The sequence below is a fragment of the Lonchura striata genome, chromosome 2 (genome assembly GCF_050655825.1).
Source record: "Lonchura striata isolate lonStrDom1 chromosome 2, ASM5065582v1, whole genome shotgun sequence".
Taxonomy (NCBI): domain Eukaryota; kingdom Metazoa; phylum Chordata; class Aves; order Passeriformes; family Estrildidae; genus Lonchura; species Lonchura striata.
Window position 1 is genome coordinate 139,087,996 of NC_140704.1, and position 12,921 is coordinate 139,100,916.

General features: G+C 43.9%; 1 protein-coding gene across 1 annotated transcript in view; it reads right to left on the reverse strand.

Annotated features, from left to right (window-relative positions):
- The window catches only part of RSPO2 (R-spondin 2), a 99,072-nt gene extending 86,994 nt beyond the window's left edge, over window positions 1-12,078 (reverse strand). Inside the window, exon 1 of the mRNA XM_021546429.3 lies at window positions 11,468-12,078. Within this exon, the coding sequence (XP_021402104.1) occupies window positions 11,468-11,561 (94 nt within the window). The 5' untranslated portion in view covers window positions 11,562-12,078. The remainder of the gene's footprint in view (window positions 1-11,467) is intronic.
- Window positions 12,079-12,921: the final 843 nt, after the last annotated feature.

Below are 12,921 nucleotides of genomic sequence, written 5' to 3' on the forward strand. Positions count from 1 at the left end.
CACCTGCACTGTAAAAAAGTCTTTCCTGATGTTCAGAGGGTACCTCCTGTGTTTCAGTTTGTGCTCACTGCTTCTTGTTCTGTCACTGAGCACCCAGCAAGCCCAGCCCTGACCTAATTGCACCCTCCCTTTCAGCGACATTGATGAGAACCCCTTTGTGCCTTCTCTGGGTTGAACAGTCCCCACCTCTCTCAACCTTTCCTCACAGGAGAGATGCTCCACTCACCTTGTGTTCCTTTGCTGAACTCCCTCTAGTACTGAGCAGCCCAGAGAAGGACACAGCATTCAGCTGTGCTTCACCATAGCTGCTAGAGGGGAGTGATCCCCCGCTGGCAATCCAGAACACCGTGAGCCTTCTTGGCAGCACGGGAACATTGCTGGCTCACGTTCAGCACAGCATCCACCATGTCCCCCCAGGGCCCTTTCTGCCAAGCTGCTTTCCTGCTGATTGCCCCACAACTTACAGTGATGTCTGGGGCTGCTCTTTCCCAGGTGCACTGCAGGGCTTTGAACTTCTTGTTGAATTTTGTGAGGTTTCTTTTGATTTCTCCAGCTTGTTGATGTCGCCTGGATTGGGAGTATTTTCCAGAATACTGCTGGCACAAGTTGCAAATAACAAGACATTTTTAGCAGAAGAACAGACAGTATAATCCTCTTCTTGTACTCACAGCTGAGCAAAACTAGATTCCCCTTGACACAATACACAAGTCTCTGCAGACACCATGCAGAAGAGATGGATGTACAGCACAAATGCAGAACAATAGCAGAAAGATGGTCTTTCTTGCTCAAAGAGATATGGATGAAGGTGAACACTAATCTGAAATGGAGAAAATACTTTTTTTGTGCAAGTAGATGCCCTCAGCACAGAGGGGCTATATAATCCAGGGAATATGGATGAATCTGAGAACCAAAACTAAAGCTCAGATACTCAACTTTGTTCACTAATAAAAAGGTTATTCTATGCCTCTTTTTCCTCTCCATTTGACAGTTTTGTTTACCTGAATACTTCAAAAGGAGTATATATATTTTTACTACTCCACATTCGTACAGCACTAGACTCGGTGGTCTACAAGTTCTGTTCACCTAAATACAAGATTTTGCATATCTGTTTCTCAGTTTCACACCACACATTTTGCATCAAAGAAGGTCATAGTTGCTACTTCTATAAGAATCTCTCTTTAAAAAAAAAAAAACAAACAAAAAAACAAACCACCACAAAAAAAAAGTTACTTTAAACACTACAACAAATATTGGAGATCCCTCTCATTTTAATTCCTAACTACAGCCATATGCATTTCCCAAAACTGAATTTCAAAACAACTTTGAAGGCCACAGACAAAATTCAGCAAATTCTGTGACTAATAAAAGAATTATGATAACTACTCATAATTTTGCAGTTCCATTATAGCTAAAAAGAGAAATCATGACCCAGTGTCATCTCAGCATCAGCAAAGATGCTGCATTCCAGCATACTGCAGTAGTGCTGTTAGAAATAAGAGGTGGAAGCCAAAGCACTTGTCTAGAAGCACCATTTCAATTAGATGCTGACATTATTTACATCCCTACTGCCATAACATTTTATTTTCTGTTATCATTTTCATTGATGTATATATATACAAACCACAAGCCTTACAGGTAGGGAGTCTAACAATAAAAGCAATCCCTCTGACATCCTAAAGGATGCCTCTAACCGGGGAGGCACAATTCCCAGCACTGAAACATGTCAAGTAAAACCAAACACATAACAATGATTGTACCCATGTACAATCAATATTTGCTGAACAACTTAAAAAAGACCAAGACAGATGCATGCAGGCCAGGCATATTTTGCATGGCCCAGGCAAGGAACATAAGTTGAAGAACTGTCCTGCTGCCACAGAAGTAGATCACAGCAGCAAAGGCACACAACTACTCTACTCCAAAAAGTGCCTTCTCTCAGATGTCCCTTGAGTGTCAGCTTTCCTTGCACACAATAAAGCAGGGGAGAGAATGCTGAGCATTTTGGAGAAGATAGGAACCCAAATTTAGAGGTAAAATCACTTCCTGAAAATGTTCCTGGTGAAAGTAGAACACGTAAAGTGACGCCAACAGATAAATAAGAAAAAGCTCTGTGGAATGCTCTCTAGAGGTTTAGGTTTCTTGCAAGACTGAAGCATCTCAGATCAGAGGCTAGTTGTAAGTATTTCACAAAAAGTGATAAAAGCTTTAAGAAAACTAAAACCACCAGCTGCTGTGTTGTGCTGTGAACAGAACCTAATGCACCCAATGTGCATCAAAGTGATTGTGCCAACTTACAGCTACTCTTGCTGAGTCAAAACTGAAGCCATGCCCATCACATTATTGGTGGGCATTGTGTAAACTGAGATGTGAACCAGGTCTGAACTAGCTTGCATGAAGGGCTGAAGAACATGTCTGCTATAGGAAGGGAATCCAGGACAGATTTCTGATTTCAGCTCTGGTGACCTTAGTTCAGAGGCTGTCATGTCAGCATGGCCAGCACTGCAGGGCCTCACCTTAGCTGGGATGCTTAAGTACCATCTCAATATTGATAAAGCAAAAGATGACGGAACTTTAGTGCCCATTCAAAAGAGTCACAGCCACACATTTGGCAATGGAAACACTGTGTAAGTTGGAAGGTTTATAATAAAAACATATGGTATCTACCAAAAATTCCAGAAAGAAGAATGAGCAAATCAGTAACATCCATCTTTACTAAGCACAATTGCTGTTTCAGTAGTTTTCATCCTGCCCATGATGTTTTGGTATGGACTGATGGGTGTTGTCAGCGCTGCTATACACGTGCAGATTAATCTGTGCATGCACAACAGCCATGTGTCTGATGTGGCTAGTTTGGGGGTTTTTTGGTATTTCAAAGGTGGCAACCATACGGCTGAGAAGACCATACATTACTGCAGAGTATATGTTTGTGTGCAACATATTTCAGCCAGCATTTCAACTCAAAAAAGAAAATAATATGCTTGGATCAGGAAGAATATATTTTATGGCAGCACTGCAATTCTCTAACAGAAACACACTTGTCCATTTGCAGTGTAAAGCAGTACGAGTGCCTTCCAAGATAAAAAGCCACCAACATTGTCTTCAATGCTACACGTGGTCTGCTTTGGCGTTAGTGCTCATGCAACTGTCCAGTGATTTTAAAAAAACCACCAACCTAAAAGCCAATATCACAAACATTACTTATCTTTCATATCCCTTCCTCCATCTCACTATATCTAGGTTTGGGTCCAGTTTTCATCACAATGGAGAAAATCTTGACAATTCTCAAAAAAATATAGACAAAATCTTCTGCAAGGTAAAATTAAGACTCAGTCTCTAAAGCATACACCTTTGATTACTTTTAGATTAAAATCCTAGAGAGAAAAAACATTTTTACAAAAGGAAAATCACAGTAGAAGTACTTTCATTTTTAGATCTATATTAATTGTACATGAGATTTGCCATTATTCTTATCAAATAACACACATAATTCCACTGAAATTGTGAGGGGTGGGGAGGGTGGTGATTGAAAGAAAATTACAGACCTGCACACTTCTTTTAAATATTCTGTGCACAACCTGTAATTGCTCACTTTTCTGTAGTTAGTCTTACAACCATCCCATAAATTCAATAAAAAAGGAAGGAAAGGAGACAATATTTCCTCACAAAAGGACAAATCTTAGAGATATATCAACTACTTGGCTCTACTGAAATTTGTATTTCAAAAAGAAATACGTAACAGATAAATTACTGAAACAGGACATGAAGGGTTTTTGTATTTCTCACCAGATCTTAACAGATGGGATCTTAAAAGCCACCCATTGATCACATAATCAAGGTACTCAAATACTCATCGCTTCTCTGCTTTATTAATTTCTTCCCCACACTATAATTCCATTCCTTCTTTTACATCCTTTTGAACGTCACAGTTTGCACATTCAAGTACACAAACAAGAGGAAATTTCAGAAAATTTAACTGCCAATCTTTCGTATGCTGTCCCCTAAAAAGAAATTTTAAGCTTAAATTTGAATTTAAGTAACAAGTACTTGCATCAAAAGAGGATGAGATGGAAGCAGAGCTATATAAGCTCACTGGAGTGTTTCATTCAAGGGTATTTAGGTAGACACACAAGGATGGGACAGTGTGATCTCTACAGATCCAGAAGATGCTAGCAGCTGCTCCACAGACCACAGTTTGATAGACAAAGGTCAGAGATGCATGTAGCTGTTTGAAATCAAAGTGCTAAGACATAGAAATCCCAAAGTAAGGACATACAACTAAAGTCTCAAATCCTTTTAGGCTCAGAGGATGATCTACAAAGGAAAATATCATTATATTCCATTGTTTCATAGGAGATACCCTTGTCATCTCCATTCCATTTTCCGAACACAGGTTTCACACCAATTAAGTATTTTGAAATAGTATTACATATAAATACCAATTTCTTGTAATTCCTCCATCCCACCCAGCCCCTCCACTGCAGAAACTTCACTGGAAAGGTAAGTGGTACAGTGTGCTCATGGGCACTCTGTTCCCCCTTCCCCAGGACCCTGTGACTGATCAGATAACCCTGGACCCCTCCTTCCTGCCCCAACGGGGTTGGTGGAGAGCCAGGGAAGCCCACCCTGTCCAAAGTCTATATAAACCCCTGACATTTCCTGTTTGTTCTCTTTTGCCCCGCTCTCCCCATGGACATCACAGAATAAAGAGAGCTGCACCAACCTATATTGGGGTAAGAGCCTCTTTTGGAAATCTTGGCCTTCTCCTGATATTCCTCCCCTCAAAGCCTTGCATCTCTGGGCTAGCCTGATAATTCAGGGGGCTGAGATGGGGGGAAACGTCAGGTAAGGACATTAGAGTGTTGGCAAACTTACGTTTTCACTCTTGCCTCTCCTGCACTTGACACTGTGTTGCATCACCATCTGCCTCTTTGGGCACCCTGATCCCTTTCAACTTCATTTCTCCTCAGAGTTTTGAAAAGTATTAGCAAAAATGGACAGGAGCCTAATATAGAGAATAAACTGACACAGATGGAATTCAAGTTAGACTTCCCAGTGACCTTACTGCCCACAGATATGCGAAGCTCAGTAAGTGTAACACTAAAGTCTGATGAGTAAGTGCTCATCATGGATGGAGCTGCCTGGACAAAGCTATCGTGTAGGCAGGAAAGAGAGCTCTGCATCTGCCTGATGGTGCTCACAAGCAAGATCCAAGTGACACTTTGACACCTCACTTCCTAAAATGTATTAGTTAGAATCCAAGAAACAAAAAGTGATACAAAGCCTATTCCATCCTCTACACCAAAAATTACTTGGGAACAGGTTTAAATACACCACTGCTGTCCCAAAAAGTAATAGATTTACTCTTCTTGCACAAAATTACTTTGCAGCATCACACTGACACCAAAGCATTACATCTGCTAAACACGTACTACGAACACAATGAGTATACAGACCACGGCAGCACCTGATTTCAGTTTCTAAAGCAGTCCATGATGAAAGGATCAAGCTGTTACATTTGTGCATTACCAACAGCCAGTACTTATGAAGTCATGCTCTTCACTAAGAAAAGGATTAGCAAATACTTGGAGCCTAGACAAATACAGAAGGTTCTCCAACTGTGCCTGAACAAAACTTTGAGGTGAAAAGAAAGGGCATGCTTGAAGAATTGAATATATTAAAAAATACCTGAAATTAAATCAATCTCTAATACAGGAGAGACTTAAACTTTCAGGAACAGTATCTGTTAAAGTTAAGAGCTGCACCAATATTTAATTTTAATATAGGTGGTGGATGCTTTCTCATTGAGGGCTGATTTCAGTTTAGTTTAGGGGCTAACTCTGAAGACATGTACAGCCAAACTACACTTCAATTACTGATAAAGGTAATCAAGTAATCTCATATTTATTTAATTAGCGGTATGCTTTATCTGATCAAAGGCAGGCACCTACCATAGGATTAGATAAATTGTACCAACAGCTTAATGGACTGCACCAGTTAGCACTAGATCAATTATAAAATAACATGTAGACCTTCATGTTCCAGATAGTTACTGGTAGTCACATGAATCCCACCCCAGAATTCAAAACCAAAGATGCATTTTAAGGAAAGGCTATTATGGTGAGTTATAAGCTTTCAGTTTGGAGGTACAGTAAGTTGGGCAATGTTTTCAGCCTGTGATGATTTGCAGATTTGATTAGACAGTCCCTCTAGTTAGCTAACATTTTTGGTATTAAAAAAATATCTAGATGATCAGAAATGAAATGCAGGCCTCCATGGGATAGTCAGAGTCTTGGCAGAAAGAGCAAGAGAAAGAAAAAACCCAACAAAGAAACAGCCCTTTATTTCTTCATTCTTTGAATTTTGATAGCAAGCACCTCTTCCACTTTCTACCTTTTAAATAATTTCATATTTTCCGTATTTTTAAAGGCAGCTTATAAAAACAACACTACGCTAACATACTTTAACATAGTAATTATGCTGGCCTGTATATTGTAAATGACACATTGAATTGAGAAACTGCATTCTTACTTTTATTGCCATAATGTCCCTATATTAGTGTGAAAACTCACTTCAGTATCTGTCATGCATTTTGACCTGCTTTAGTGAGAGACTTGAGCCAAGCCTTAGAAAATGTTTATCCCCTCCATGCCCCAAAAGGGGAAAATATACAGTTAAGACAAGTTTATCAAGCATACAAATCTATGCTCTTCATAGTGTAAATCTTACAGCAGATTTTAACATAAAATCATGTACACAGACGTCAAGGTCTGATCAGGGACATCCATCTAGCCCTGCATCCTAAATCCAAGTGACCTATAATGGAACCTAAAGGGATGGATACAGGCAAGGAAAAGCATTCACACCCCAACACTGTGCCAGAACATGCTCCCCAATTCTAGCTTCTCCAGTAACAGGTCTTGGGAACCCAAAGGTGTCAAATGCATAGGACCTGCCCCAAGGTATCCTGGCATCCTGCCCAGCCTCGGGTTGCTAAAGAGAGTCACATACATATAAAACCCAGAAATATATCTGAAATATTATAAGCAGCACTAAAAACCAGTTTTGGGAAGCTGAATCAAACACGTAAACTTAGATGTCTTTTTGACTTTGAATCCTGCTGTTGTTGCTTTGAGCATTCTCCTGCAAATCTTCACAATCTGATTGAGCATTGCTTATCCTGAGTAACACTGCATCATTAGCTAGTTCAGTATTCAGTCATTCACACACAAATTTGGATTACTGTCAGTTTAAGAGACTTCCTCAGGTGTACCCAACAATAAGTATAAGTGGCCAAAGGTTTAGAAATTGTAACTTTTCAATGGTTAAAGTGTTAGGATATTCTAACGGCTGTAGTAACAATATATGTATAAAGAATGATTAGTAACTATCTTAACTACAGGTCTGAGGAACAGAAGCTACACTCCAAAGCATTTCTCCTGATCATGAGTGCCTGAAAAATTATCACTTCCGTTAGCACATCTCAGTTCTTTCACAGGTTCTGTTACAACTGCTTCATGCCACAACTGTGGAAAAAAAAAACATTATCTCAAAGTACTGCTTCCACATAGAAGTTTAAGTCTTAACCCACATATAAATAAGTTAACTGTCCTTCAAACATAAAACATTTGAGGTTTCAGCCTCAAAGAGAGGATGACAGAACAGCTAGAATATTTGGGTAATGCTAGACAATTAAATGTTATGTAGTATGATTTTTTTTTTTTTTTTTTTAGATAAATTACTCTTTAGGAGATAGTACAGTCCTTGTAAAAGAAGAGTTAGTATTTATTTCAGTCAAGTATTTTCCTAATGCTTAAGTCATCCATCCTTCCCAAAGCTGGACCATACAATATAGCTGAGATAGGTTCCAAGATTATCCCAGGTAAGTACCTCATTAGGAAAGCTAAATCACAGTCCCCCAGTATCCAAGCAGGTTTTTTTTCTAGTTGAAAATCCATGTAACAACTTCCTATAATAATAACAGGTTTGTGGTCAAGATTTCCATCTTACATTAAGATGATAAAGATTTAATTGACATAATTTTGAACCCAGTAACTGTGCCTCTCCATATATAAATGCATATTCTTCAATAAATGCTGTGCAGAAAGCTATATTGATGTCTAAGAAACACTTGGGAAATTTCCTGCCCCAGGTATTCCTCCTTCACCTGTGACTATTTTGCTATCACCACTGTCACTCACTATTCACTCATTGCCACAGGTATTCTGCCTTTATGTACTTCTAACACAGAGCGTAAGCATCTAAGAGATAAGTGTTCACCCTAGCCCTCATGACACTCCATGAATAAGAACTAAATGGAAAGACAAGTATTTTAAAGCCACAGGTTTTGAGCTCTTGGATATAAACAACTTCTGCTTTAACCATGTGAGTATGTCCCATTCACATTTTTTGTTACTCCAATGTTGGTTTTACCAACTGTGGAGAGCATCTCTGTATACTGTTGAGTCTTCCCATCAATGCAGGCACTGCTATCACATTGACTTTTCTTTCCCTTGAGGAATTTTGTTAGCATCTGGTTTTTGATGGCTGTTTATAATGATCCCTGTATTCTCTTCTGTCAAAACTTTTGCAGAATACCATCACACCTCCCTGAGAATCTTCATTTCTATATACCCCCATTTTGACTTGCAGTACTCTTTGGAAAAGTTGTTTTCATTACATCTCAAAGGGAAAAATCACTGGTCTTTCACACCCTGTGACATTCAGTGAAATGCTAAGACATGAAGCTGCCCATCTTATATTGATTGCTAAAGAGAAATCTGAAAAATAAATATAAATTTTCATTGAAGAAGACTTACAAGAGAAACAAAGAAACAAGTTACACAATGCAACAAGAAAAGGAAAGATTAGGCTAAACCAGCTGTGATATTACACCATCAAGCTTTAAGCTAGGTAACCCTTAAATGGGTTTTCAAATATCTTCTGCAGGAAAGGCAAAAAGGCCTTAATCCTGCTCAGAGCAGCGACTTCCAGAGGGAGACTTTGGTGAGGTGTTTTAAGGAAAGTAAGGGTCTGTTCTGAGTAACTATGTAAAGCAATATTCTAATGAGCTGAAAAAGTAACTTAAGAGCAGCGGTGGAATAAGCAGAGCCTGTTGATTATTACGTATTTACAAAAAAAAAATTAGTGAAGTGACATTGACTAACAAAACACAAATCAATGCAAGGTAGGAATCACTTTCTAAACTCTATTTTATTATTCCACTTTTACTGCAATTTTGCAAGCCTTGATTTGGGAAAGGATTGCAAGCAGATGGCGAATGAGGAATTCTGGGAACACCTCCCCAAATTTACTGAAGTCTTCTTTATTAGAGTATTCTGCATCAGCAACGAATCCAAGCAAATGCCAATGCAGGCATATACACTTAAAGTCCATTGTACATTTAACTGCTTTAAAAAAATCAGCTACACGTGATATTTGCCCATAATTCCAGACTGAATGCAATTGATTCCTACCACACAGGAGACTTAATCTATGCCAAAAATTATATTTCATTAAGAAAACTATATTATGGAGCATCTGAGATCATGTAACAGACAAAACAGAATGCCAGAGAAATTTTAACTGCCAGTACCCCACAGTGACTGCCTGATTATTTGCAGATGGGATATGGAAAAATTGTGAAATTATTGGAATTTTGAGTCCTGTACGAAAGCATTACTTCAGACTGGATGTGTCATGGCAAATACCTATTATAATTTCAATACATTCTTAGATTCTGCTTTCTGCGCTTAGAACTGGCTATGCTTACTTCTTTATACTTATTAACTGAAAAAGACTGCATTCTTCAAAGCCCAAAACAAAACCCATAGGTGATAGCACAAAACAGAGCCAGTAAGTCAATACTGATCGTATTTATCCCATAATTAAACTAAAACCTAATTTAAATCAATCTCCTTTGGAAAAGCCAACTGTTGAACAAGCACAACAATTGGTCCAGGATCAATCAGTGAACATGAGATCAATTAAAACCAGCTTAAGTTTTTGTAAGAGGACAATTCACACAACTTGAGTTAGATGTCTATTCATTTCAGTAGTCCCACAATGCAGCCCTTAAGCTCTGTTGTAAAGCAGAAATACCACTATCACCCTCCGCTGTCTAGCCAGCACTCTAAGTAGTTCCACATTTAATTAAAGACACAGTATACCCTTTGTTAGCACAGATAGTCTGGTCACTTTAAAGGACTGCTATCGTTTTAGCCACACACACATAAATTAAACTCTGGAAACCATCAAAACCAAACGGCCTTACAATTTTATTTGTACCTACTTTGAAGGTGATATATGCATGAAAGTGCAAACTATTTTCTTGTCACAGTTTTATTACTATTTGTAGTAGCTTAACACTGGAGATATTAAGTCCCTCCCCTTCCAAATAATACCACTAAAAGTGCAATTCTTTCAGAAATACAAATTTCTCAGCAGCTTGAGCCACCTGATTTTCAGCGAACTTTTAGAAACGCAAAGGGGATGCACGGCCGAGAAAATAACAGGAAAAGGCAACGAAAAATAATTCAGGATATGTGGGTAATACAGCATTTTATAATAAGGTGAACTTCCCCACCACTCAAAAGGGAAAAAAAATAAATAAATAAACAGACGAAGCCTGGGCCAGGCTGCCAGCCGGAAGGCGCTGCAGTAACCTCTCTGTCCACACGGGAGCTGTACTGGCATATTGCACCGCTCCGGCTCCCAAGCTCCGGCATCCCGACATCAGCGATAAATCCCAACGCCCCGTTTCTGTCCTTCCTCAAAGGGCTCTGCACGTTTTCAGCGAAGTTGGCGGCACAGAAATCCCCTGGGCGCTGGGCATGGCGCGGTGCGCTCCGCCGCCGCGGCTCTCCCGGTGGCCAAACCCCGCGGGAGCGGCACGGCGGTGCCGGAGGATGGCAGGGGAAAAGCCGCCTTTCTCGTCTGGAATCGTCCGGAGAAAGCAGCCTCCAAGTCCGTCCCACGGACATGCGGCTCCAGCTGCGCGGGCTAACAGCGATCCCCCGGCAGCCGCGAGCCGCTGGACGAGCAGCGACGGCGACATCAGCGACCTCCCTGCCCGCTGCGGCCCTCCCGCGGCGGGCAGCTCCAGCGAGACCCCGGCTGCACCGGCCCGGGGCAGGACCCGCCGTGCGGCCGAGGGCCGTGCGCCTGCCGCTCGACATTCTCGTGCCCGGCTGCCCCGGGCTCCGGCCGCTCCCTCCCCATCGGAGCTCACGTCCGCGCCGCTCCGCCCGCTCCCGGCGCGCCCTCCGCAGCAGCGGGCGGCGAGCAGCCCCGCGGAGCGCTGGCCCCGCCGGCACGGCCCCGCGGCCCCGGGCTCGCCCCGCTGCCGCCCCACGTGCCGGCCCGGGGCCCGCGGAGCCGGAGCGCCTCACCTGCCGGAGAGCGGCCCTTCCCCGCGGCGTCCCGCGGCTGCCCCGGCAGGCGTCCCGCCTGAGCAGCCGACGCCACTCACCTCTTTTGCTGCGTCTCCAGCGGCCGGGCTGGCAGTGGCCGTAATCCATGCAGTTCAGGATGACCAAGGCAAAGGAGAAGAGGCGAAACTGCATCCTGGGCCGCTGGGGTGGGCAGCCTCCTCCGGCGACAGCGAGGGGCGGCGAGGCCGGCGGCGTGCGGGGCGAGGAGGGGCCGGCGGAGGGTCGGGGGCAGCGGCTGCCGCTGGGGACCGCAGGAGTTTACACGCTTCTTGCCGCCCTCCTCGGGCGCTGCGAACTCACCGCCGCTTCCAGCATCTCCCCTGTGCTGCAGGGAGAGAGAGGTGAAAAGCTGGGACCCGGGCTCTCCTGGTCCTGCACTGCTCTGGCTCTCCCCAAAAGCAAGCAGACAGACAGAGAAAAATCACAACCCGTGTCGGGGCAGGAGCGGGGCCGTGGAGCGGAGTCACCGAGAGCCCCAGGCCCGTCCCACGGCAGCTGGCGAGCGCTGCCCCGGCCCCGGACGGGCTGTCAGCCGGGGGACAGCGCTATTTATCCATCCCGGCGCGGGGCGCTCCCCGCCCACACGCGCTCAGGTCGCGGCACGGCGGGGCGAAGCCGTCCCCCCGCACCTCCCGCGGCCGCCCCGTCCCGAGCGCGGCTCCGCTCGGCGGGGCGGGCGGCGGGGGCTCCCGGGCACATCAGGCGGTGTCCGCGCCGGGCCCCCGGCCGCCCGCCTCCGCCCGCTCCTTTTATGCGGCGGGGCGGGGGCGCGGGCGGCGGGGTGCGGGCTCCGCGGGGATGCGCGGCGGCGCGGGGCCGCGGCCCGTGGGTGGTGCCGCGGCCCGTGGGTGGTGCCGCGGCCCGTGGGTGGTGCCGCGGCCCCGGTCCTCCCGCCGCCCAGCCCTGGCGCCGCCCGCCCGGCCCGCGCCCCCGCCCCGCCGGGCCCTAACGCCGGCCGGCCCGGGAGCCGCTGATGCTTTTGCCTGCAGGCTCTTCCTCGGCGGGCTTCTCCCTCTCCCCGCAAAGCCTCCTCGTCCTTTCTCTTTCTCTGCCCTGCTTACAGCCTGGGGAAACTTAGTTATCCTCACTTCTAGCCCTGTTCTTTCTCTCTTTTTTATTTTTCCTTTCCTTTTTCTTTTCTTCTTGATAACTATGTCTTTCAAGCCTGGATTTAAGACCTTGATTGATTTATTCTGCCTACAGCCCCTCCACTCTCTTTCCTTCTGGCTTCCTAAAGTCTGATCTCACATATTTCAAAGTCTCTTCCTTGAAGAACCACTTTCATTGTCTTGGCAAAATGGCTCTGGAAGTCCTAAAGTGTGACTTCAGTAAGTGATTTGTACTTCTTTCTAACCACATCTCAACTTGACAAAGGTATTGTAAAGTTAGTAAAATGGGAATCTCAATAGTACATATAAGGAAGGTTGAAACAAGGGGAAAACCAAGAGTTTCCAAGTGAATTTCGTTTTGATACAGGAAGATCTGTTAATTC